Source organism: Hippocampus bargibanti, linkage group LG15 (assembly GCF_051943395.1).
Source record: "Hippocampus bargibanti isolate YZ-2025 linkage group LG15, ASM5194339v1, whole genome shotgun sequence".
In the NCBI taxonomy this organism is placed as follows: Eukaryota; Metazoa; Chordata; class Actinopteri; order Syngnathiformes; family Syngnathidae; genus Hippocampus; species Hippocampus bargibanti.
The window spans coordinates 344,813-372,500 of record NC_142748.1 but is presented as its reverse complement, the minus strand read 5'-3'; the positions used below and the strand labels follow the sequence as shown (position 1 = coordinate 372,500).

Below are 27,688 nucleotides of genomic sequence, written 5' to 3'. Positions count from 1 at the left end.
CTACATTTCTCCAGCCCGAATGACATTCTGATATCACTGCTGTAGATCCTGGTTGTGTGGATCAGGGAATCTATGTCCCTTTCGCTCTTAGCATACAGCTTGATGTCATCCATGTAGAGGAGGTGACTGATCGTAGCTCCATTTCTGAGGCGGTATCCATAGCCTGTCTTGGCGATTATCTGGCTGAGGGGGTTCAGTCCTATGCAGAACAGCAGTGGGGAGAGTGCATCACCTTGGTATATGCCACATTTGATGGACACTTGCGTTAGTGGCTTGCCATTGGCTTCAAGTGTGGTTTTCCACATCCTCATCGAGTTTGCAACGAAGGCTCTCAGGGTCCTGTTGACCTTATACAACTCCAAGCATTCATTGATCCATGTGTGTGGCATCGAGTCATATGCTTTCTTGTAATCAATCCAGGCTGTGCACAGGTTGGTATGTCGGGACCTGCAGTCTTGAGCGACTGTTCTGTCAACCAGCAGCTGATGTTTGGCACCTCTAGTATCTCTACTAATGCCTTTCTGTGCTTTGCTCATGTATTGATCCATGTGTCCACTTATCTTAGCCGCAATGATGCCTGACATGAGCTTCCATGTTGTGGACAGACAGGTTATTGGCCGATAGTTGGAAGGAACTGCACCCTTTGAGGAATCCTTCATGATCAGGATTGTTCGCCCTTCGGTTAGCCATCCTGGGTGAGTCCCATCCATCAGCAGCTGGTTCATTTGTGCTGCTAGGCGCTCGTGGAGAGCTGTGAGTTTCTTTAGCCAGTAGGTGTGGACCATATCCGGGCCTGGTGCCGTCCAGTTTTTCATACCTGAGACTCTTCCTTGTATATCTGCCGCTGTGATGGTAACTGGGTTCTGTTCAGGGAGGTTGCTGTGCTCCTCTTTCAGAGTCACCAGCCATTGCGCACTGCTGTTATGTGCAACCTCCTTCTCCCATATGCCTTTCCAGTATCTTTCAGTTTCCAGCCTTGGAGGGTCTGCTCTGCTGTTAGAACCCTGCCACTGAGCGTACACTTTCGCAGGTTGTGTTGCGAACAGCCTGTTTATTCTTCTGGCCTCATTCTCTTTCGTGTACCTCTTTAGGCGACTGGCCAAGGCCTGGAGCCTTTGTTTGGCAGTTTCGAGTGCTTCAGGTATGGTTATCTGCATGTACCTCTTGGGTATTGGCCTTTTATTCACACCTCTCTGGGTCTCCGTCAATTGACTCACATCTTTCCGAGCCGCCTTGATCTTGGCCTCCAACCGTCTTTTCCATGGTGGGTAATGAATCTCGTGGCTCTCATGGTTGCTCTTGTAGCCAAGCATGTCTAGGATCACTGATGCTGAGGTGTATATCAGCTCATTGGTTTATATATATATATATATATATATATATATATATATATATATATATATATATATATATATATATATATATATATATATATATACAGTAAAGTCTCGTTATATCGATATTCAAGGGAGTCCGAAAAAATATCGATATAACCGGGACTATCGATATATCCGACCCTGTTTGCATGTAATTTTCTCCGTGCGTGCATAGAAATAGTATCAATATAACCGGGACTATCGATATATCCGATATCGATATAACGAGACTTTACTGTATATATTGTAATGTCATGAGAGGCTAGCTCTCAGCGGGACAGGACAAGGAGCGCAATGGGTGACAGGTTTGAATGCAAACAAAGGTTTTAATAAAGGGTTTCAGGGAGAATTCACAAGTAACAAAGGGAAGAATAGTGTCTCTTCCAATATTTAAATCATAATAAAGTCTCTTCTGAGGTGAAACTGAAGACGGAGTTTTTTTCCATGAGTTTCTAGGCCTCACCCCTCTTGATGTCCTCCTCATGTAGCCTAACCACCTTTAGCAAGGTCCGAATCCAGTGTCCTGTCGTATGGTCCCATCAGTTTCTCCACAGAGCACAGCAACAGAGCTTGTCTCCCCCCGGACTCACACTCAGAGGCTTTCCGCCTTAAAAGCCTTGCAGGTGTGGGGTTTGAATTGCTGCCTTCCACCAGATGGGGCCAAGACTCTCTCTGGGTGAAGCCATCTTAGGGGGATGTATTTGCCCTCCAGAACCCAGCCTCTCGTGACATGACATCACTATATATATATATATATATCCTCGTCTCACTTGGGTGGTGTCTGTCCCCCATTTTAGCTCAGGTCCTCTACCAAGCTTGAGGGTTCTGCGCAGTATCCGTGCTGTTCCTAGCACTGCGCTTTTCTGGACCGAGATATCTGATGCAGCTATATATAAAATAATAGTAATTTCATTTTTGGTGTCAGCATGCCCTCATGATCTATTACAATGTGGCGGGTGAAAATGTTTTCCAATATCCGGGCAAAAGAATCGGTCATTACACGTGTTAATGTTCATGTCTCCCTTGAGACGGGGGCCGGAGGGTTTGGGGAGGCCTGCAGGCTGCCACTTATTTCCTAAAGGGCCTCAGTGATGCGTAATCTAAAATGACACACGCAGAAGAAGAATACAATACAATACATATTGATTTATTGTATATACTGCATTAGGTGAAGCTGTAACAAAGCTCTTAACATGGACAGCAGGGAGTAAAACCACGATCAAGTTGGAATCATGCTGAGTCTGTTTTTAAGATGGGTTTTTTGTTTGTGGAAGCAATTAGATCAATAACAACTAAAATACAGTATTTGGTTGTTTCATATCACACTTGATGTGTTTCCGGCCCTCAAAATACTAAATAAAGTACTTCTTGGTCTCCTTCATAGGCAAACGCATGTCACAACTTCCTGGTGTGTAGTTGTTTGCTCTTGGGTTTCATTTGGGAACGGCTTAAGCAGTAGTGTTGACTGCCGTTGTTGTATGTTCAATCCTAATAACAATACTTGATCTCAATGTAGCCACAAGGGGGCACAAACCAGTGTCTTATTGTGCCGGTCACAAGCCCGGATAAATACAGAGAGTTGTGTCAGGAAGGGCATCCGACGTAAAATTTTGGTCAAAACAATTTGGATTTTTATACCAGATCTGCTGAGGCCCGTTAACAAAGACCAACATTGGTACCGTTGTGTTCACTCACTCACTCATCCCATGGCCTAGAAGGCCGTAGGGGTGCCATGATGGACGTCTGGGCAGTCAGAGATCTCCAGCGCTCTCGGTCTTCAGCAGTTCGTAGCAGGCTGTGGAAGCTGCAGCCTGTCCATTCCTTAATGTTGTCCATCCAGCACTTCCTCTGTCTTCCTCTTCTCCGCTTCCCTTCCACTGTCCCCTCCAGGATGGTTTTGGATAGTGAGGTATGTGAGGTATATGTTCACTTTTGTACAGATGACGGCTGAAGAAACCTTCTCATCGATAGTGAGGTATGCCTTATAACGTGGCCAAACCAGGCCATTTTACGACGTTTCACCATTGAGAGTACAGGCTCTTGTTCTCCAGGAAGGGTGGTGACTAGCTGTCTGACGTAGTCATTTGTCTGGTGTTCCCTGTAAGATATATTGAGCATCCTTCTGTAGCTCTTATGCTCAAACGCCTTGATCCTGCGCTCCGTGTCTGCTGTAAGTGTCCAGCTCTCACAGCCGTATAACAAGGTGGAGAGGACTAGAAACTTGTACAGCCTGACCTTCACTGCAAAGCCGATGGTATTACTCCTCCAAATTCTGGCCAGTCTTGTCATGGCTGATGTTGCTATTGCAATTCGTGATTTAATCTCCTTTGTGGAGCTGCCATCCTCACTCACAAAGGACCCGAGGTATTTGAAATCCTTCACCACTTGTAAGGTTTGCCCGTTCATTGTGATTTTTGGTGGTGTTGTTTTATTGTAGCTATTGACCAGTATCTTGCTTTTCTCTGCGCTTATTTGCATACCGTAACCCCTCGCTACCTTTTCCAGTCTGGTGGTAAACTCCTGGAGTTCGGCTTCTTTTTCCCATCAGATCTATCTCATCAGCGAACCGTAGGTTACAGATGGGTCTTCCTCCGATGGATATGGAGCTGTGAAACTCTTCCAGGGCCTCATCCATGATGTTTTCCAGAAAGATGTTGAATAGGACGGGGGACAGAAGACAGCCTTGTCGGACACCGATAGATGTTTTGAAAAGTTCCCCCATGGTGTTGTTCATGAGCACTGCACTGCTTGAGTTGATGTAGAGTGACTGAATGACCTGGATGAGATTCTTGTTCAAGTTGTAGTTTCGGAGCACCTGCCACATCCCCTCATGGCACACCCTGTCAAAGGCTTTCTCAAAGTGGATGAAGTTGTGGAACAAGTCATGTTGATGCTGGAGGTCTCGATAAGTAATCTGATGTTAAAAATCTGCTCTGTGGTGCTCCTTTTTGGTCGGAATCCTGCTTGCTCATCTGCGATAATTTCCTCTGCCCTACTCTTTAGTCTGTTCAGGATGATCCTTAGCAGCACTTTGCTTGCGTGGCAGATCAGGCTGATGGTCCTGTAGTTCTGACACTGCCTTGAGTTCCCCTTCTTAGGGATAGGGATAACCAGAGATTGTGTCCATTTTTGGGGCCATTGCTTGGTTCTCCAAATATTCTGACAGATGTGTGTGAGTGCTTTAATTGTCTCGTGTCCTCCATGTTTCCACAGTTCAGTCGGGATGTTGTCGATGCCAGGCGACTTGCCGATCTTCAGGTTCCTTACTGCCTCCTCCACTTCTGCCTGTAGTATCGGCACGTCGTCATCTTCGCTGATGACCTTTGCGGCGTCAGTGGTTACGTTCTGGTTGGGTTTTATTTTGAGGTTGTAGAGTTCCTGGCAGTACTCTGTCCATCTTCTGATTACTGCTGTCTTTTCGGTTAGCAGAGCAAAGCAATTTTCATAAATCCTTTATTAAACCGATATGGTGGGGTGAGGTTCAATTTGGATCGTTCGTACAATAGCCTGCTTAGGCAACATAGGTTAGGCAACATTCGTAATGCTGATGAGGTGATACCGGACGGAGTGGGGCAATCAGGCCAGTCGTTAGTCAGGAATGTAGAAACAATCGGTGGGGCCGCAGGGAGTGGTCCTCTGCTCCCCCCAACCGTCCGACACCTTCAAAAAAGTACAGATGACGGCTGAAGAAACCTTTTCATCAATGGACCACTCCTGTATGACTGAGAGCTTACACAGACGCGTTGTGTTGGTAGGAAGGAGAGGAGGGAGATGCGCCGGTAAGAAAAGAGAGAAATGGAACACCAAGAGTATAAGGGACTTTGAATGAGGAACAATGACAGGAAAATGTAGAGTTTGTTGACATGATGCAGAAGAGGAAGGTCGACACACTGTATGTCCAGGAGACCAGCTACGTGGAAAGGGAGCAAGGCTAGAAGCTTAGGGTTAGGGTTCAAGTTGTTCTACCATGGTGTAGACAGAAAAGACAAAAACAAAAACAAAGTACTGCATGTACAAAAAAATGTCAGTGGACTCAACATTATGCAATTGGGAGAATAAAGACTGGAGATGGTCCTTCTTGTTTAGATCTGGCACGTTCCGAACGAGGCAGAGAGCAGCTGACACGTCGGAGCGAAATTGAATGTTTGGATCCCCAAGCAAGCGACAGAGACAGACGGAACTCTGTCTCTGCCGCAGGATGATTTATTAAGAGACAAGACAAAGCGCTGGTCCCAAAAAGAGGACCGGGGGAATAATCAAGAATAGCAAAATCACAACATTGGATCTATCATCAACATTAATCACTTCCAGGAGGCTACAAAGGGCACAATAGCTATGCTGACTTTGACTGTTTCGTTTGTGTTGTGTTATTATTTTTTGGCTATGTTGTTTTTCCTTCAAGATGACGTCGCAAGAGTGGCTGCCTTGACAGCAGCTCATAGATTTTGTTTTTCTACATATTCTTTTTCTTGTCTCTTCCTTTCATAATTTTGCTGCTGTGAATTAGGAATTTCTCCAACGTGAGACAAATCAAGGTTATCTCATTTTATGTGTAATCTCATGCCTCGTACGCAGGGTGTTTTCCTTGACTTTATTTTGCCATAGATCTTTGCTATGGGTCACCAAATTGCTCAGGCTTTTCGTGCTAACATTAGCTACGGCTGCACTTGTGAGTGGGTGCTTTGCATTGTCGTGGTAGGTGAAATTTGAGCTGATTTGGTGTAAAGCAAATTTCTTACACATTTGGCACAACACTCTACTTTTATGTAGTGCCTTCATCGCATTCTTGGAATGCCGAAAATTCATTGGAGCCAGTGATCTGATGCCAAGCAAGCCCAAAAATAATGACAGCCAATTAATGTCCGCGTCAGGCTGTGATTGACAGTTTTTCCCCACTCTCAACAACAAGCCATTACTTCTATATACTGTACATTAAAATCCATCCACAACCTTGCCCTCACATACCGATCTAACCTTTTTCAAATTTCTGCTCCTTGTTCCCGCAGATCTTCATCCTCCCTCCACCTCTATGTGCCCCCGTGCCCGTTTCAGCACGATGGGGCACAGAGCTTTCAGCCGCTCTGCCCTCAAACTCTGGAACTCAATTCCTCCCAACATTCATAATATTAATTCTCTTCCTATGTCATTTTTCATTCCTCTTATTTAAAACTACTTTCTCTGTATAGTTTTAGGTATTGTTTTTATTTATTTATAATTGTATCTGTTGTTTTATTTATGTGCCTCCATTGTGATTGTTAAGTGTCCTTTAGAGCTTTGAAAGGCGCTTATAAATTATTATTCTTATTATTATTATCAATAATATTATTAACAAGAAGATGGGAAGCCAACACATAAAATGGGTATTATAAAAAACAGAAAGAGATTAAAATATAGATTAACAATGTTAAAAAATACAAGAGCAAACAGGGCTGTAATTAATTAATTGTGATTAACCCGCTAATTTGAATCCTCCAATCCTGATTTGAATCGGGCCTACCACCCTTGCCTCGTTACGATATATCAATTGTCTATTGTGCCAAACTTTGAGAATTAACATTCTAAAAGCATCTGTCGATGAATGTCAAAAATAGAAGAAGGGTAGGTAACACGTACACGAACTATATTGCACTTACTATAGGAACAGCCGTAAACTTCCACCCTGAGCCCCATCCACCCACTTGGATTCCAGTCCAGAGGCACGAATCGAAGGAAGCGGGCTCTGACAGTGTGGGTGAGCTTGTTCTGGATGACACCCTCTGAATTGCTATTCCCAACAAATGTCTGTGGGAAATCAGAAACAAAACATGTAAGGCTAACACAATGTCCAAAGTAACACTGACAACTGTTTTCCAAATGACAGAAGAGCATCTATGTATTTCACAAAGTGCCCCCGTCATTTCCTCCTCCCGAGCCTCGCGGTCGATTTGGGACTGGTCCGCATGTTTCTGTTAGAGCGTGATCGACATATATCACCCCTTCATGAAATCACAGTTCATTCAGACAGTCATTTCCCCACCACCCCCAACACATCAGAGGGGATATTAGAAAAAAAGGCAACCCAGAAACCAAAAGTAGAGATTAAAATATAGGAAAACAAAAATCATTAAAAAATACATACCGTGTTTTTGACATGTCATGTAAAAGCCCGGGAGACGCGTTGAACATTCATGTGAGCGGTTGCACCTTTTCGACAGCATGAATATGCCACGACTGTTTTTGAATGGGAGGAATGTCGCTGCCATACGAATGTCATCGCTGGACACCACAGGGGCCATTTTTGCGCCTGTATTGGGCAGCATCTTTACAGTCTGAGCATAAATAAATGTTTGCAATTGATTAAAGGAGTCCTCCCATATCAATTCGAGCCGTCAATGACAGCAATGTAGCACCCAGAAATTGCAGAAGATGGCGCCCGAGCTCCCTTGGAAATGGGCTGATTTGTGTCAGCGAATATCAAATAGTTGTCTTGGTGCAACACACAACGATTCACCATGGCGTTATTTATGTGTTTTCTTTCTAATTTCGCCATCAACACAGATCAACCCGAAGTTTTCAGACCAAGCAAAATCCATTGTGTGTCGCTTCCTCGGTCAGGGGCGTTCCCTCCGTGACGTCAGGAATCGTCAGCAACTCATAAACAAGACTTCCTGAATAGGTGCGAGTCTTAAAACGTAAAATATAGCTTTCTGCGGTGGAATCTTGTAAAATTTGCTCCGTAGAAGTCATTTGAAATGATTTTACAAATGATGGAAACAACTTGTCCGGAGGCGTCGGTTGTCCTTTAAACTCCATCATAAAACTACCAAAAATAAGATTTAAACAAAACAACAAAAAACCACCATATGCCAGTAAAGTTGATTTTGTTTTTGTGCTGATCATGCTGATTATTTGTGTCTGTATGATAGTCGCTCCATCTAAAGCATTTTGTACACTGTTTGAAAATGCTTTATAAATACAGTTTTGTTGAGTTGAATTGGTGACAGCATCTACTATTAGGGGACCAGCAGCATTTGAGCCTTGCTGATGTCACAAGACTTAGTTCTGGTCACAGTTTCTCCCCTCTTGCTTGAAAACCCTCTCTTTTGACCTACGTCGCTGCTCACCCGCAGAAAAAATATCCCCTGACTGTAAATGTCCTTGAGAGTTTTAAAAGGCGCTTATTATGATCATAAACAAAATGAAGATGGTATTGGGTTATCGCTACTTTATGAGAATAGAAAAGTATTTGCTCGATCATGTTCCTGTCACTGACCTCTGCGCCATTGTCATCGCGATAGCGTTTCCACGCTCGGCCTGCATCGCTGTAGAGGAGCGAGTACGTGCTGACCCAGTCCCAACTGTCGTAGCATCCTTGTGTGGCCACCGCTGTCACCTCCATCTGGTCGCTGAGGTCCAGCTGGAGCCAAGGCTCTTTGTCGCTTGCCATTGGAGACCAACAGCCGGCTCCTAATAAATAGTAAATATCAACGTCAACATTGACATTTGGTTGCTCAACTCTTGTGGCTTGAAACTCGCATGTGATAAATCGGATGGAACGTTCACATTATTTTCTATTGGATTTGCCTTTATTCGTGTCGCAGTGAAGCAATTTACATTTCCCAGCAGAAATGAAAGGAATGAAAGTACAATGACAAAATACAGGAGCCACTGTCGCGGCGCCGCCTTGAAGTCAAAAGAACAAAAGAAAACTAAATTACAAATGATATGACAACACAAAGACACAGAGGCGTTCAGTCTTAAGCGCTTTCTGTACCCTCTTTGTTACATGAAGCAGTTCGAGATGAAAGAGAAGAGGATCAAAGCGTCTTTTTCACCAGTGGATCAGGGACATCATGGTGGAATGTGCACGTCGACTACAAGCTAAATGTTGAAAGCAAAAACGCAGCTATTGATTGATACGGAAGGACTGATTCAATCAATTGCAAACATTACAACTATTCACAACTATTTAAATCATATTCATAAGTCACAAGAAAGCATCTTCTCCGAATCTGAACTCTCTGAAGCCATTGTTTTGATTCTGGAGCAAGGCAGTTTGTGACCTAACATGACGTCACGAACAAGGGGGCGGGACTTTCTGACAGTTCAAAGTCAGCTTTCTTGTCAAATATGCTGATATGCATGACATACCGCACAGATGAAATTAATGTCCTGTCGGACCCAGCATGCGAGGCACTTAGACAAACATAATAAACAGTTTGTGGCAGTTTTGGGACACTTGAAGTCATTTTTCTTGGTGTTTTGCATTTGACGAAAAATATCCGCCTGCGTGTTTTCGCTATTTTCGATGCTATCAAACGTTTTTCTGCTGTCAGTTAGGAACTAAAAAAATGGTGCCTGTTGTCCTTTAAAGTTATTTAGCTTGTGACTTACAGTATGAATGGCGTCAATTAGCAAAATCCTCCATTAGGCAATCCATTTTTTTTCTAGCCAACTTCTTTTAAGAAATCGACTTCCCGCACCACATCCACTGAGTGATTGAGTTCAGTCTCTGCATTAATAATAATAATAATAATACATTTCATTTATAAGCACCTTTCAAAACTCAAGGACACTTTCCAGTCACAGGACATTTTTTTGTGCGGGTGAACAGCGGCAGCCACATGCGCCAGCGTTCACTCAAACCGAATGTAACGAAGTAAAAAAAAAAACTAAATGACAAATAATATGACATCACAAATTAGCGTTGATTAGCCACCGCGCACGATCCTTGAAAGGCCCGATGTTTGTTCCCTTCAAATAAAACCGCCTGAGATTGATCAGGAAACTGTCCAAACAGTAGGGTTAGGGTTAGGCCTATATTTTAGATGCTTTCCACATAGTCTATAAATACTATTATCAGGTAAACCAAAGAACCTGAGGTGTGCCTAAAAGCAAATGTCCCAGAGAGGGGAGCAAAAATATTGATGTAGGCTCCATCAAGCATATAGAGTACATTGATATTCAGACACAGAACCGCTCATAATATATTCCAATGTGTATCCAACATGGTTTGAAAACATGCTAACAGGAAACCATTGCACTGGAGCCGAGAGTCGAGTCACAAACATGCCAAGATGTCCAAACCACTCCTCCACCTTGATGCCACCAAGGAGCAACATATTAAAGACAACAAAGTACGTACATCCCAAATAAATGACAGATTGGTTAAAACATTGAAAATCAATCCTCCATGAAATATTAGTGAATGATGGCATGACCTTGTAGAGTGTAGACAGAGCAGGGTTGGATTCTGTGCACAATTTCAAATAAAACATTTCTCCATAGGAGAAGGAGGGGAAGGGAGACGTAAAGGGACACTTTGTTTAAAGAACTGATACTATTTAATGTTGCGGTCATCAACTTCTGAAGTAACAGATCATTCATTGCAGGACAGCCACTCACCGTCTGTCCTGGATAACTTTGCATGGTGGGCTGCATAGCTGACAGAGTACTGCGACGAGCTCTGAAAAGACGAGTGCGGTAGTGCGGACACCAAAGGGCCGTTGCAATTATCTGCCGGGGAAAAACAACAAGAAAGTGACAACAGTGACTTTTATTTTTAGTCACATGCAAACAATGCAAATAAGCTGGGACAGAATTAATGAGATACAAAAAAAAAACATCCTAATTCAGCTGTATATGAATAAGCCTTTGATGTATTTTTGTCTGGCATATTTACATACATATCCTGCACTGCACAGACATTTTAATCTGGCATGTCAATGTTGCCCTCATTACTGGAGGTAACCATTTTTGTTTTGGTCAACAGTCATACCTTGAGTTGGATAACAAGAATCCTAAAATGTTATTTTAAAATATCTCCTGCATAGTTCAACATTTTTGAATGAAATGACTTTCCATAAATTTCTTATGAAAAATACATTCTTGCCATGTACAACCAGCATTCCAAAATACACTGTCTTCAAATTTTTCAATCCCTGCATCAGTCTTCCATGTTTCCAGAATTGTTTGCCCTCACTTTCTTTCCTGACTTCAGAGATTGAACCACTTTGCAGATTTAGGATGGAAAATGTAGGAAGTCGTGTGTGGTAGAACACGTTGTCAGAGCAATTTAGCGGTGTTGCAGCTTTGAAAGCGAGGATTACAGAAAATAACAAGGCCGCCTCACTTTTCCAGCTCTCAGATGCTTCAAACAGTCTATTAATCCATGCAGTGAACCATCAAATGAGGCACAAAATGCTCCCCATGAGAATGTGTGTGTGTGTGTGTGTGTGTGTGTGTGTGTGTGTGTGTGTGTGTGTGTGTGTGTGTGTGTGTGTGTGTGTGTGTGTGTGTGTGTGTGTGTGAGCACATCAGGGTCCCATGTTGCAAAGCAACAGAAGGGAAGTAGTTGAGTCTCACCATCCAAGCCTGTTACTACTACCACTTTCCTTTCCACCCCCCCCCCGATGCTTCCAACACCCCGCCACAATAAGAGCAGACAGTCGAACAATAGCAGCCACTTCCCAAGCATGGAATAGTTGAGTTGTAGCATTCAGGCCTCATCTCTCCATCAACGTGCGACTGAGAGGCCTTTGCCTCCAGGCCACTAAAAGCCATGTTGGTCTCGGTCAAGTCCATTTATTTTGTTATTTCCCTCCCAGCAACAGGCCATCCATCGGATAAACATTGTTGACAGGGTGTGCTCTCTTGCATTTTGGAGCATCCCGCTGCATTCCAACTGACCTGGTTTGATTGTGTCACGTTCTGGTTGGCGACCAACGGGTGGCGGGGTCGGCCCGGCCTGCAGCTGCAAGACGTTGCTCGTTCCAATCAGTGGCAGTTAAAAGGACTCACGGCATGGCCATTTGTTTTCGGCTCATTGTGCTTGCTTCACCCTGTCAGGTTTGTTTCATCTTGGCAGATTTTTACTCGTGGTTTTCTTTGATACTTTGTACTCTTCTGTTCTGATGACTTTGATGTTTCAGATTGTGTTCCTGCTGACGGTGTTTAATACAATTTGTCAAATACACCCAGCTACTCCCCCCTGCCTGCTTTTTTGGGGTCCACCACCATCCCCGCCTTGCAAACCGTGACAGAAAAATCTGCCAAGATGAAACAAACCGGACAGGGTGCAACAAACACAGTGACCCGACACGGAATGGGCGTGCTGGGCGTCCTTTTCACTGATTGAAACGACCAACACCTGTGCAGCTGCAGACAGGGACAGCAGCGCCACCCATTGGTCGCCAACCAGAACGTGACAGATTGCACGTGCTCGTCAAGAGAATTCTACGCTAATCCTGAAGTGTGACTAAACCGGATTAGGCCATTTTATGCCAAGGCTCAAATTGTTGGCGTGGCAGCATCCGCGTTTGCAGATGTTCCTTTGCATAGCCAGGGTTATTCTGCAAGCAACGGACTAATCTCTGCTGCTAAAAGTATCCCACTTTTGAGGCCTCCACTGGATGAGTGTTTTTTTCTCATATTGCATCTCTTTTCGAGATCTTGACCAAATAAGACTTGGCTAAGATTCATTCTTCTGCTACTATGGCTTACAGATCAAGGGGGACATAGTGTGTCAAGAAGTGAAAACAGTTCCTATTTGGCTTTATAAAATATCAGTGACATGCTTTGGTGAGAGCCGGCCCGATCACCCATTCGTCGTGCAGAGGTTGTGAGTCGTGGAATATTGAATCGTGAGTATAAAAGGGCACACAATCAAATTACAAATTAGTGTACTATATGAGTAAGTAAGTAAATTTTGAGGCAAAATAGTTGAAGATGGTTAGCATGTCGACTTCACAGTGCAGAGGTTGTGAGTTCAAATCCCACTCCGTCCACCCTGTGTGAATTTGGTTGCGTTCTCCCCGGGCCCACGTGGGTTTTCTCTGGTTCCACCAGTTTCCTCCCACATTCTAAAAACATGGACTGCCACTGAACATTCGGCAAGCCGCCCATCTTGAAAACCCATATCAAAACTCACTTGTACTCTTTGGCATTCGACTTGATCTTGGTTTCACTCCCTGGTGCTTACTACTATCTTTGTCACTGCTTTATTTCCTGTATATGGTACCTGCAGTGACGTGCGGTGAGGTTCATGGCTGGTGAGGCACTGACGTCATCATAGTCAGATTTACAAACATCTGAACTCTACAGAGTAGCTTATTCACCATTTGATTGGCAACAGTTAACGTGTTTTGTTTAAAAACTCAAAACCCACTTGTTTAAAATTGCTTTCAATGTATAGTTCTATCTGCTATTTTATTATGTATCATTTTACTTATGGTTTTATTGTTATGTGCTTTGTTTTATTGTTTTTATTGTAAAGTGGCCTTGGGTGTTTTGAAAGGTGCTTGAAATAAAATGTATTATTATTACGATTTGACTTTGGATGTGCGCGGTCGACCACTCATGTTTGATGAGACTCCGTTGTAAATTTTTTAGGTCGCAATATCCCATTTGAGTCCAGACATTGTCACAAGTTGAGAACGGAAGGCAGGAAAAGCAGAAAAGGCGCTTTCTTGCTGGACATCCACACAGCCAGCCTTTTCGTTTCGTGTGTACCAGTCCGCCTGAAAAGAGCGAGCGAGTTTTGTGTCCCGTTGTCTGAAGCAAACCTTTTAGCTCCGGTGTTGGTCTTCCTTTAATTATTATCTCTTGCTTCGATTGAAAGTCCAGTTTAGAAAACTCTTTCAATTTAGAGATGTAATCCTCCATTTTGAAAATGAGGCCAAGCAACACTGAAAAATGACTGCAGGGTTACACTTTACTTGCTAACTGTTTACTGTAGCTTCTTCTTCTTCTTTTCCTTTCGGCTTTTCCCCTCAGGGGTCGCCACAGCGAATCAATGTCCTCCATCTATCCCGGTTTTGTGCATCCTCTTCTCTCACACCAGCTACCTTCATGTCCTCTTTGACCACATCCATAAACCTCCTCTTCGGTCTTCCTCTCGGGCTCCTGACTGGCAGTTCAAGGCCCAGCATCCTTCTCCCGATATAGTCACTCTCTCTCCTCTGGACATGTCCAAACCATCTCAGTTTGACTTTGTCTCCAAAGCCTCTAATATGAGTTGTCCCTCTAATGTACTAATTCCTGATCCTATCCAACCTGGTCACTCGCAAAGAAAACCTCAACATCTTCAGTTCTGTTTTTTCTTCAGTGGCACAGTCTCCAGTCCAAACATCATGGCTGGTCTGACTACGGTTTTATACACTTTTCCTTTCATCCTAGCTGAAAGCCTTTTATCGCATATCACACCTGACATTTTTCTCCAGCCGCTCCAGCCTGCCTGGACACGCTTCTTCACCTCTTTTCCACACTCTCCATTGCTCTGGACAGTTGACACCAAGTATGTAAAATCCTCCACCTTCTTTCACCTTTGTTGTTAAAAATGGGCACGAGTACACTTTGTCTCCATTCTTCAGGCATCTGTTCACCATCTAAGATCTTGTTGAATAACCCAGTCAGGAACACCACCGCCACCTCTCCGAGACACTTTCATACCTCGATTGGTAAATCATCAGGCCCGAGTGCCTTTCCTCCCTTCATCCTCTTCAGCGACCTCCTCACTTCATCCTTGCTAATGCTTGCTACGTCTTGGTCCACAACAGTCACGTCTTCTACTCTTTGTTCCTTCTCATTTTCCTCATTCATCAATTCTTCAAAGTACTCTTTCCATCTTGCCATCACACTACTGGCACCTGTTAATACATTGTCATCGTAGGCCTCTTCTTTTGCCTTTGATGACTTGATGTCTACTGTCTTCCATCCTCTCGGTGTCCCACTTCTTCTTTGCTGACTTCTTTCTCTATGTACACTCATGCGCCTCCCCCTTCCACCACCAAGTCTCCTTATCTACTGTTGTTCCAGTTGATACACCATGTACCATGTTCCGATCGGTCTCTCTGATTATGTTTGCTGTATTTTGCCAGTTATCTTGAATGACCTCTTGCCCACCCAGTGCTTCTCTTAACTCCGTCCTAACGTCATGCAAAACTCTTCCTTATTCAAATTCCACCATTTTGTCCTCACTTCCGCCTTTGGTTTCTTCATCTTCCTCACTGCCAGCGTCATCCTACACGCGACCAACCTATGCTGTCTGGCTACACTCTCACCAACCACTACTTTGCAGTCACTGATTTCCTTTAGATGGCGCCGTTGATACAAAATGTATTCTACCTGTGTACTTCTGCCTCCACTCTTATAGGTCACCCTATGTTCCTGTCTCTTCTGAAAGAAAATATTCACAATAGCCATTTGCATTCTCTTAGCAAAGTCAACCACCGTCTGTCCTTCAACGTTCCTCATCTGGAGTCCAAACCTGCCCATCACCTGCCAAATGAAAAACAAAGTAATGTAGTCTATTCTATACATTGTAAACATGAAAATTGTAAAGAGCAGTACATTGGGGAGACTCAACACATTCTCAAAAAAAGACTTTATCAACATCGCAGGGATAATACCAGTGGGCCTCGATCTGCAGTACATATGCACCTAAAAGCTAGCAACCACCCATTTGACGACAATGAGGTTAAAATCTTAGCGAAAGAACATAGATGGTTTGAAAGGGGAGTAAAAGCAGCGATTTTCATAAAACAACAAAACCCTCCACTAAATCGCCATGGAGGGTTGAGGTTTAATTTGGATGGTTCATACAACAGACTACTGAGGTAACATAGGCTTAGTTATGCTGATGAGGTGATACCAGAGCAAATGTCGCAATCAGGCCAGTCGTAGTCCCCATAATCCGTCAGGACAATAGAAGTAATGATTGTAGCCTCAGGGAATACACCTCTGCTGCCCCCAACCTGAGAGCAGGGACCTATCATAGCAGAGTCTGGCAACCGCCACGTCCGGACAGTAGGGATATACATCTAAGGCCAAAACTACCAGCAAATTTTAGCTCGCCAACAAAGCCTCTTGGATATGAAGCGAAATGTCCGACACCTTCAAAGAAGTACAGATGACGGCAGAAGAAATATGTAAAAAAAATGTCACCTAAAATATGGCCAATGAATTAATCTCAGTAATGTGAGAATTGAAAACAAAGTGCTGAATTTCTGGTTCCGCATATTTCAAATTAATTCAAACTTCATTCTTTTTTTTTTCAGGAAAAAAATGTGAAGATTGCATCCGTTTACCCCATTTTAATTATTTTTTTTCCGTGCCAGGCTACTTCACTTGAAGTTTGGTCCCAAATGGTACAGTACAGACATGTAAAGTCTAACACCAAATAATTTTTAATTATTCAGACAATATATACAGCTAACAACCGACTTACGACCTGGTTCCGTTCCGACCAAACAGCCGGAAGTCAAAATGGTCGAAGTCCATTCAAAATGTTGACTCAGAGCTAAATGACTTGCAAATAATCTGATTCAGACGCCACGGGGGTGGGCAGGCGCGGGTCTGGGTCGCCGGTGTTCTACTCATTGCCCTCTCCCTGGGCTTACCCCGCTCTCCGCGCCGATACACGGCCGGACCACAGACCTGAGCACTGTTTTTGTCACGGTTTGCAAGGTGGCGATGGCAGTTGTGGATCCCAAAAAGCAGGCAGCAGGGAGCAGGAGGTTGTGTTTGAGAAATTGTATTAAAATAAAGTCAGCAGGAACAAAATCTAAAACATCAAAATATTCTGAAAAGAAAAAATACAAAGTATCAAAAGAAAACCAAGAGTAAAAGACCGCCAAGGTGAAACAAACACAAGCACAGCATACGATGCATACACAATGCATACAATTGCATACAATGACCCGGCGCCGAATGGTCGTGCCGGGAGTCCTTTTGACTGCCACTGATTGGAACGACCAGCACCTGCGAGGCTGCAGGCAGGGCTGACAGTGCTACCCATTGGTCGCCAATCCGAACGTGGCACGCTGCCACCGATCGGGACGACCAGCACCTGCGCGGGTGCAGGCGGGGCTGGCAGCGCCACCCGTTGGTCACCAACCAGATCATGACAGTATTCATGGCAAGAAAGTGTTCACCTGGCTCGGGAGATTCGTTATCTTCACCTGGGTCTCTAACTCATGGCTGGAATGTGGAAAAAGTGACTAAAAATGAAACTGTTTGGTTTAAAGAATAACAACAAGCAAACAAAAACGGGCATAGTCATGCAGGCAGGATAAATAGATGTGGCAAACAATGGCGGATTGCCGTGGGAGCATCATTAGGCTGACCGATAACAGTAACCTTCTGGAGCGTTTGTGGCCACTCAGCAGTTTCTCAACATGAGCCTGCACACATTAACACACACACTGCCATAATGACCACAGGCGCACACACACACACGCACACACACGCACGCACACAATGAATCTCTCAGAGCCAGGTGAACACACACACACAAATAGGCACACACTAATACACACACTCACACACATTCAACACAGACAAAGATAATGAATCTCACAGAGCCGGGTGAACACACACATGCACACACACACACACACACACAAACATTGAAACTCTACTAAGCCACCTAAACAGTTGCATTTCACAGCCACATGCCTACATTGGACTGCCTGTTATTTTTAATTCCACCTGTTTCCCCCTTCTCCTCCTCTTCCTCCACATCCTCATTCTCATCCTCCTCCTCCTCATCATCATCATGAGCGCTGAGCTCGGAATGAAATGAATTTATTCATGTGCTCCGATTGGAGCTTCCTAAATTGATCTGCTGCTGGATGACGCTCTCAACCCGATGGCACAATTTCCCCGCATCAAATGCCCCCCCATCCCTTTTTTTTTAACTCGGCAATGAGCTGCAACTGACAGGTGAACTCCCTCACTCACTTCTTAAAGGCAGTCAATTACTCACAGTTGTTGGCAGCAGAAGCTCCGTGGAAGGCGCAGAAAGTCATGCAGAAGGCAAGCATGTGCGCCTGCCTGGTCATCGTTCCTTCTTCACCTTGTTGTCTTTGCTCCCCTATTTTGAATTATGATTTTATCCTCTGCGAGGAGCAGTGGAGAGGCTCTTCATCTTCCTTTGTCCACCGAGAAAAGGAATGTGACGTGGGAGAGCCAGCCGCTCCGCGACGACGACGACGACGACGACAGGCTGCACCCTCCTCCACCACGTCCTCCACAACGACGACAGCCAACATCCGCTCTTACTCACTCACTCAGTCAGTCGGTCAGCAGCATCCCTGCATTGCACTCCTTTCTGTCCTCCTCTTGCTTCCTCCCACTATCAAAAAGCATCCACCCATCAGGACAAGGGGGGCAACGCCAGCCTGTAGAACTACAGAAATACTTTTTTGATCGTAGACACAAATTTGAATAGAGAATGCAACTGTAGATAGCAGTCATACGATGTACCCTCACATTGAACATGTTACAAATGCGGTATAAAAACAGAAAAGTAAAGGTATGTTGTACCTATGTTGCTTGTTAGAGACCACGTTTCATACAGATAGATTAAATACCATGGAATGAAAAAAATCTGTTGCTTTGTCAAAACTAAAGCTAAAAAGTATTGATACTAGGTTCATGGCTCAACGGCTTAATGTGCAAGACTCGAGTAATATTAAAACAATATTGAATATGTTTGCTTTTGATGCTGAAGTACATCTCATAATATAATACAGTGATACCTCGGCTCACGAACACTTTATAGCTAACAAACGTTTCGCCTTACAAACATTAAATTTGCGAGAATATAATCTTGGCATACGAACTAGTTTTCAGGAAACACACGGAGCGCCACAATGGCTGGCGGACTAGTTTTCGGCGGATGAACACCAAACCACACGCTTGAACAGCGCCACTGTGGCTGGCGGACTAGTTTTCCACACCCACTTTTTTTTACTGCACTCAGTGCAGCTGTGGTTTGTTATCGAGCGGATACTTTTGCTTTTTTGGGGCGGAAAAAGACCCCACCACAGGCTCGTGTTAAGCCGAAGAGGACACAAAACAAAATTACAGTCGAGCAGAAGAGGGAGATCATCAAGAAACACAAACGAGGTGTGAGTTTGTGTGACTTTAGCGTCCCAGTACCAGTGTGCTAAGTCGACCATTGCTACGTGTGGCTAAGGGTGTTTCTGTGTTGTCTAAGCAACAGTCTCAGGCAATAGAAGAGGTTGAAAAACTTCTGTTGATTTGGATTCAGGAAAAGCAGCTAGCGAGGGGACAATGTGTGAGGGTATTATAGCCCAGAAAGGACGGCAACTTCACTTGGCAACTACATCAACGACCTTCACAAAGGTCAATAAAACGACTTTATCATACAGTACAGTTTATTTCTTTAATTACAATGCAATCACACATTTATTATACATAAAATAAGGTATATTTTACAGAGGACAGTAATTTAATCTGCGCCGAATGTCATGCATATTAGCATATTTGACAATAAAGCTGACTTTGATTTTATGTAGTTTTAAGGCTTATTTAGTGGGAAATTATGTTTTCCATTTTTTGATGATACTAGTGCAGCGTGTTCTACCGGAGACAAATTCCTTGTGTGTTCTACATACTTGGCAATAAAGATGATTCTGATTCTGAATAGTGTTCTCTTTACATTGAAGCCACACCAACCAAATATACAGTACGATGGCATATTTCATAAAGTAAGGCAGTGCAGGTACAAGCCAAGTATTAAAGACAAAAATGTTCAACAAAACAATAAAGGAAGAGGGGACATATTTGTTGACAGGACATGGAATATAAATACAATGTGAACTTTAAAGGGCACCGTGTAAATATGGATCTTGGTAGACAGAATTAATGTACATGTCTGCCAAGGCTGCAGAGATTACTCACATGAATGATTGTGTGAATGAAGGTGGCTGTGCATTTCGTGTGGTGGTGATACCCCATGGCTTCATACAGATTGCATAATTAGTATCAATTGAAGATGGGCAAGTCGTTTTGGTCGAAGTGGAAATTTGAAGATTATCATTGCTAGTGCTGTCAGGTGATTAAAACATGTGTGACGAATTAATTGATCCAATTAATCTATTTTTAATCTCTTCCAAAAGTACATAGAAAACCACTATTTTCATTTTATATTCAAAGTCAAAGTCCGCTTCATTGTCAAATATGCTAATATGCATGACAGAGCACAGATGAAATTACTGTCCTCTCGGACCCAGCGTGCAAGGCACTTATGACTTTGATAAACATAATCTACATGAAAACGCCAATTTGCCAGGAGAGAGAGGAGGCGCAGCATGTTCACACGCCGCCATCTTGGGAAAAAAAATCATGTGACAACACAAAGACGCAGAGCCATTCATTCTTCAGCACTTTGTCACGTATTTGCAGGGTAGCGATGGCGGGTGCGGATCCCAAAAGGCAGGCAGGAGGGAGCAGGAGGTTGTGTTTGACAAATTGTATTAACATAAAGTCAGCAGGAACAAAATCTAAAACATCAAAATCATCGAACGGAAAAAATACAAAGTATCAAAAGAAAACCAAGATTAAAAGTCCGCCAAGGTTAAACAAACACATGCACCGCACACAATGCATACAATTGCATACAATGCGTTCAACAGCATACAACAGTGCATCAAACAACAATGACATTCAAAAATTACCCGACACCGAATGGTCGTGCCGGGGGTCCTTTTGAGTGCCACTGATTGGAAACGACCAGCACCTGTGCAGGTGCAGGCGGGGCCGACAGCGCCCCCCGTTGATCGCCAACCGGATCATGACACACTTGCTGTACCGTCTTTGTTATATGAAGCAGTTCTAGATGAAAGAGGAGACGATTAAAGCATCATTTTCACCAATGGATAAGAGACGTCATGGTGGAATGTGCACGTCTACTACAAGCTAAATGTTGAAAGCAAACACGAAGCTGTAGCATCCATTGACGAAAATTCAATATGTAACAATGTAATATTCATTACATTATTGGGGCAGACAAAAAAATTAAAGAAAATGTGGCAAAATAAAGTATTTAACTGCCTTTTAGTAGACTTGGACTGAGGCCGTCCTAGCCGTTTACTTTGTGCTGTATTTAAGAGTAGTAAAGGCAACCTTTACTTTTGAGCATGAGGGGGGACTATCATTGTTTTGTTTGTTTTTGTAAATCTCCAAATACAGTATTTAAAAGCTAAAAATACATTACAACATCGGATCCGTAAATAGTGCATATGTTAAGATATTAAAAAAACAAAAATCTGAGCAATACAAATATTCAACACTAAACTTGCTTTAGATAATAATCAGTCAATGGCCTCCCTGATCCAGCGCTGATGTTTGTTGTCTTCGGTGCGGATGACTCTGGCCTTCTCCCAGTCCACATCATGAACTGGTGGCCATTGAAATCCGAAAGCGAGGACCAAGGACCATCAACAGGGATGAGGGAGCTTACATGCTCTCTACTACCTGGAGCAGCATCCTGGAGGGACGAGCGGACAGCGGGGGGCGTGGCTTGCCTGTCAGTTCTGACAGGTAGGTCACGCCCTCATAGCAACACCAGCTGAAAATGGCGCGTCACAGCAACATCCGTGACACTCTGACGAAGGCGGAAGTAGTCGCCGAAACATGTCAGGTATTTGAACACCTACAATACACTGTCTGTAAGTAAGGAATCTGCTTAACATTATACATTAGGAAAGTTGACAAATCTGGTAAGTCAGTTAAAATCCTTTTTCTATGTACATTTTCCAGAATTTTCAGGAAAGTCCACTTTCATTTTTGTTTTAAGACATCCGGGAAATGTTTAACATCATGTCATGAAGCATTGTTTTCGATTAAAAATGCAATAAAATCAGAAAGCCTTTAATTTGCAATCCACAGCAGCAATTTCAAAGATAAAAACAAAGTATTCTAGCATTAATAGAAATGTCAGAGGACTGAAATGTATAACTGCAAAAATGTATAACATCAAGAAATGTACATAGTGCAAGTATAAAAATGCACAAGTGTTATATGAAACTGTATTTAGTCAACATAAGGTGGCTGTTAGTTGTATGAAGTTCGTCCTGTCTACTTGATATCTAATTTTAAACAGATTCTTATCTTACAGACAGTGTATTGTCGGTGTTCAAATACCTATTAACAACACAAGAGACCTTTTTTTAGCGTAGACAACATGACGCTCAGGGTCGGACATACACGTTTTTTTCTGCTAATCTGTGTGTTTCCCTTTTTGTCCAAATTTTGCTTTCACGAGCCAAGCCATGTTGAGAAGCTAACATGAGTAAAATTCCCATTCCCATGCCCTTGGCATATCTCTGAGAATTCAAAATTTGGCAGTAAGAGAAGCCACAAACGACAGATCAATCATTGAATGTTGAGTATTTGAAGAGCTTTTTCTGTAAACTAATTTACGCAAGTTTGCTATGCATGGGTCCAGCGCAATGTTCAAAAAGGAAGACAGGCAACCAGACATACACGCAATAGACGTGAGTGTCTACCGGGAAAAATAATCCTTGTGTGTTCTCCGTACTTGGCAAGAAAGAGATTCTGATTCTGTGAAGCAACACGTTCAAATGGTCATGGCTTGTCCGACTACATTAGGAAAGTTGACAAATCTGGTAAGTCAGTTTAAATCATTTTTCTATGTACATTTTCCAGAATTTTCAGGAAAGTCCACTTTCATTTTTGTTTTAAGACATCCGGGAAATGTTTAACATCATGTCATGAAGCATTGTTTTCGATTAAAAATGCAATATAATCATTGTGGGGAATGATACCATTTTAGGGCTAATGTACACGATATTTTGTCATTATTGTAATTTGTGTGCGCGTGCGTGCGTGTGTGCGTGTGTGTGTGTACGCGTGAGAGTGTGCGTGCGTGCGTTTGTGTGTGTGTGCACGTGTTTGTATGTGTGTCATGATTGCTCTGTATGCAGTGAGTGGCTGTTTGCTTTGAGAAGGTCCTGGTCTTCCTTCCTTTGTGTGTAATGTGAAATTTTCAAGTTTGACAAAGAGGGGTTTCCTCTGTGTTTGACAGGGTCACCCTATGGGAGGGGACGAGGCGAATCTTCTTTGCGACCAAACCTGCAGCCTGCATCGCTATGACAACAAATGTCCCTCATGATGAGAGCATTCTTTCCATATATTACCAGATTGAATGACTGCGGCGTGCTCACCTGCCTCCGCCGTTATCTGTCTCACTGGGGGAATTTGCTTGGGAAAATGCTTAACAGAGCAAATGGATGTCAATTATATCCTAGCGCAGCAATGAAGCTGAAGGAAAACTGTTGATTAAAAATGGCTTTTGCTTTCTTTGTGGCTTATCAGTTTAGCATCAGTGGCTTTCGTTGAACAGTTCAAACACATTAACACAAACAATAAAAAAAGGAAATTGATCTTTTTCAAAAAGGGACAGATTTGTATAAATTGTGACAAAAGGGGCAAAACAAAATGCAGTGAAATTTGCAAAATGCAGTGAAATTTGCATTTTTGTATCATCATTTCAACAATAGCCAAAATGGAACTGTATAGTGCCACTTAGCAGTTTTTTGACGACGATACTAGTGCAGCATGTTCTACCGGAAACAAATTCCTTGTGTGTTCTACATACTTGGCAATAAAGATGATTCTGATTCTGATCTGATGTGTTGAGGTAAACAGAGCCTGCATTCAAGATCGACAGGTAGACATGAATGGGATGGATAGATTGAGAGAAAAGGAGATTGATTGTTGGTTTAGGTGGAAAAGGCCACTGTTCCTTCAGGTAAACGCACCACTTTTTAACCGCACCACTATGCTTACTGTGCTGGCTTGCTCTGCAGTGAGACCGCATTGCTGTTAGTTGGTGTATATAATGTAGAGTCATTGTACATTATAAACACAGTGTTTATTTTGTTTTATTTTTATCAAAACGCTGTGCGTAGGTGAGGCAAACAGTTCTCCCGCCTCATGACAGGGGGCGCTTGTGATTCCAGAGATACTTGCGACTCCACGTCTGCAGAATAATAGAATTAGAGACAGAAAGCTACAGTAAACAGTTAGCGAGTAAAGTGCAACCCTGCAGTCATTTTTTTCGTGTTGCTTGGCCTCACTTTCAGAATGGAGAATTACATATCTAAATTGAAAGAATTTTCTAAACTGGACTTTCAATCGAAGCAGGAGGTAATAATTAAAGGAAGACCAGCACCGGAGCTAAAAGGTTTGCTTCAGACAACGGGACACAATACTCGCTCGCTCTTTTCAGGCAGACTGGTACACGCGAAACGAAAAGGCTGGCTGTGTGGATGTCCAGCAAGAAAGCGCCTTTTCTGCTTTTCCTGCCTTCTCTTCTCAACTTGTGACAATGTCTGGACTCAAATGGGATATTGCGACCTGAAAATTTTACAACGGAGCCTCATCAAAAATGAGCGAAGACTCAACATCAGCATCCACAATGCTAAGGTAAAGGAGAAGCGGGAGCTTTTAAAAGATCTCATCAATGCCACCTGCTTCCTTGCCAAACAACAGCTGGCATTTCGTGGAAATGATGAAAGTAAAGGCTTCGCTAATCGTGGCTACTATGTTGAACTATTACGTGCTTTCGCTGAGAAAGATGACAGGCTAGCGAGTCATTTTGGGACATCCACTGTAGTTTCTAGCCTGTGAAACAGAATACAGAACGATTTAATTGAAGCAGTTGGTGATGTCATTAGAAATGACATTAAAAAGGAGATCGGTGCAGCCCCATTTGTTGCTGGAGAAGTAGACGAGATTCTCATTCTCAGCACTGAAAACATAACAGGACTGATCAAGGACGACTTTCTTCACTGGCAGTGATCTCCGATGAGACAGAGACTTTTAAAACTGAAGAAAAATAAGGAAGGCTTCTACAAAGAAGTTATCAATGCCTTTCTTCAGAAGGAGCGGCGCATGGACTTCATTTACAAGTAAAGGTAACACGATAAAAACGTTTTTTTTTAATTATTTTTTTTCTATGCTAGTTTGTATATATAAAGAATGCTGACATGAAATTTGAAACAAAATACGTTAACTGTTGCCAATCAAATGGTGAATAAACTACTCTGTAGAGTTCATGTTTGTAAATCTGACTATGATGACGTCAGTGCCTCACCAGCCATGAACCTCACCGCACGTCACTGATTCTGAGATAGGCTCCTGCTAATTAACCCGTTGGCAAAAATATGAGTCTTCCAGAGGCAATAAATGAGAAAAGAGGGCTGTGTTGTAGGCTAATTAAACTAAAAGAAAACAAACAAATAAGACAAAAGTAGGTAACAGTAAAGGGAAAATGGTTCAGGGGAATGAAAGCAAGATAAAACGAGCTCAACATGACTTAATTATTGATAGAATAATTAAGACTCAGGTGATCTGCATATGCAACACACTCTATCTCAACAAAATATTTCATGAACCTGACCCCCACCTAGCGACCAATGCCAAATACCCCCTCCTCATCTCTCTCAACACACTTGTTTACAGTAATGGCATCCCAATGGAGCGATTTGAAATGGAGCCCACAGCAGCAGCTTTCATCTGGAGGCTCCATGTTCTTATAAATATGCAGTCATCTCTCTCTCGTGGGCAATAAGGCAGATGCGCAATTTACAAGCAGTGGGATAGCGATAGCCTCGACAGCGCTCTAATGCCTCAGTAAAGTGGGAGAAAAGATATTCTTATTGATGTGGCGGTGATTAAACAGCTAATTATTTGGGGAAACAAGGATGAACACAAGATCAGAGCATTGTCATCAAATGGTGAGTATAATAATAATACATTTCATTTATAAGTGCCTTTCAAGACTCTCAAGGACACTTTACAGTCACAGGATATTTTTTCTGCGGGTGAGCAGCGGCAACCACATGCGCCAGCGTTCACTCAACCCGGAAGTAACATACACCTGACGTATCACTTCCTACTGGAATTAGTTAGGTCAGATATGTTCTGGGTGATGCGATGGCGAATGTTGCAAAGACCCTGTTATACGATAATAGACTGAAATAAACATTGATTAATTTGATTGTATAGTTTTGCTTTGTTTGAATGCTGCTGTGCCGATGACCAATTTGTGTTTGGGAGCCTTTTCATCTTTATTAAGATCAGAGTTGCTTGTTCTGTTGCCATAAGCCAGTGTCATATTGTGCCGGTCCCAAGCCCGGATAAATACAGAGTGTTGCGTCGGCCCGTTCGACTGCGGGTGGTACCCCGAAGTCAGGCTTGCCGAGGCCCCGCAGAAACTGGGCGACCCAGTCGGACACAATGTCCACCGGGATTCCATGAAGAAGAACGACGTGGTTGACCAGTAGATTAGCCGTCTCGAGGGCAGACGACAACTTGACCAGCGGGATGAAGTGGGCCAACTTGGAAAAACAGTCCACCACCGCCAGCACAACTGTATTGACGGTATTAGTCGGCTCTTTGTGCTACCCAGACGCTCATATCGGACCGTACCACCAAAAGCAGGTGATAAAAGAGTGGAACAGTGATTAATAATATGGACTCAGTCAATATTTTTAATCAAAATAGATTGAAAAGTGAGATTTGACAAGCCATGTCCTGATGAAAAGGGGAACCGACAGAATTCCCGGTTGTGACACAAGACATGCATGAGAGAAGTTGTGGCGGCACAGGTGCGCACCGCGGCTTTGATGGGAATCTCAGCCTGACACTCACACATAAAGATATTTGACAAACTCTTTCAACTCACAGAACAGTAATTACAAATGCGACTGTCGATTCAGGATCATATTAAAGTGAATATTAATATAGGTGCTTCTTGTCAAAACTGAATATTAAACCTTTCATGGACAGTGGTGACGGCAGGGGACAGTTTATCACTTTATTACTGTGTCAGGTAAGAGACTCCTTGAAAGAGTAAAAAAAATATATAAACTAAATCATTTAGGGGCAATTTATGTAGACTTCAGCAAGGAAAAAAAATGTTAGTCTGGAGCCCGCCCAAAATATCCATGGATTGTTGTATTCGTTGGCTTTTGTCAGACATAATTAAATTTGCCAAAGCCCTATATCTAAAAAAAAAAAAAAATACCACACTAATTGACGTACCATTATCTTTCTATATTTTCTTTTATTCTGTGTTGTTTTGACAAATTTCAGTAGATTTGTATAATTTACGTATTTGCTTCTCAGTGAAGATTCACATGCATATGTGTGATCGTATCAAAATTTTTTGTTATTGCAGTTAATAATCAAAGATATTTTAAATCACTGATTCTTTTTATTTATTTATTTTGCAAGGTATACTGAACTAAATGATGCGAGGTACGCTGAACTAAATGAACATCTGGGACGCTGAAGGAGCAGAGGAGCACAAAATGTGGGTGACGACAGGCTCGGTGAAGGAACAGGTTCACATTAAATAATTGATAAGTTATGAATTAAAGTTTCACAACAGGACTCTCGGGAGAGGCGACGTGTCGCTTTGTTGAAACTGCAGCTCCTAAAGGAGCACTCTGCATGTTCATAACTCGCTGTTTTTAAGACAAAAACGACAGATA

The 27,688-nt window shown here is 42.9% G+C and overlaps 1 protein-coding gene across 1 annotated transcript in view; it reads right to left on the bottom strand.

The window, feature by feature from the left end:
- Positions 1 to 19,281, bottom strand: part of LOC148887024 (contactin-associated protein-like 5) — a 58,500-nt gene extending 39,219 nt beyond the window's left edge. The window contains exons 1-4 of the mRNA XM_089016207.1: positions 18,121 to 19,281; positions 10,761 to 10,871; positions 8,629 to 8,822; positions 7,010 to 7,157 (exon numbers count right to left, since the gene is read on the bottom strand). Coding sequence (XP_088872333.1) covers positions 7,010 to 7,157; positions 8,629 to 8,822; positions 10,761 to 10,871; positions 18,121 to 18,196 — 529 coding nt within the window. The 5' untranslated portion in view covers positions 18,197 to 19,281. The remainder of the gene's footprint in view (positions 1 to 7,009; positions 7,158 to 8,628; positions 8,823 to 10,760; positions 10,872 to 18,120) is intronic.
- Between the last annotated feature and the right edge of the window lie 8,407 nt (positions 19,282 to 27,688).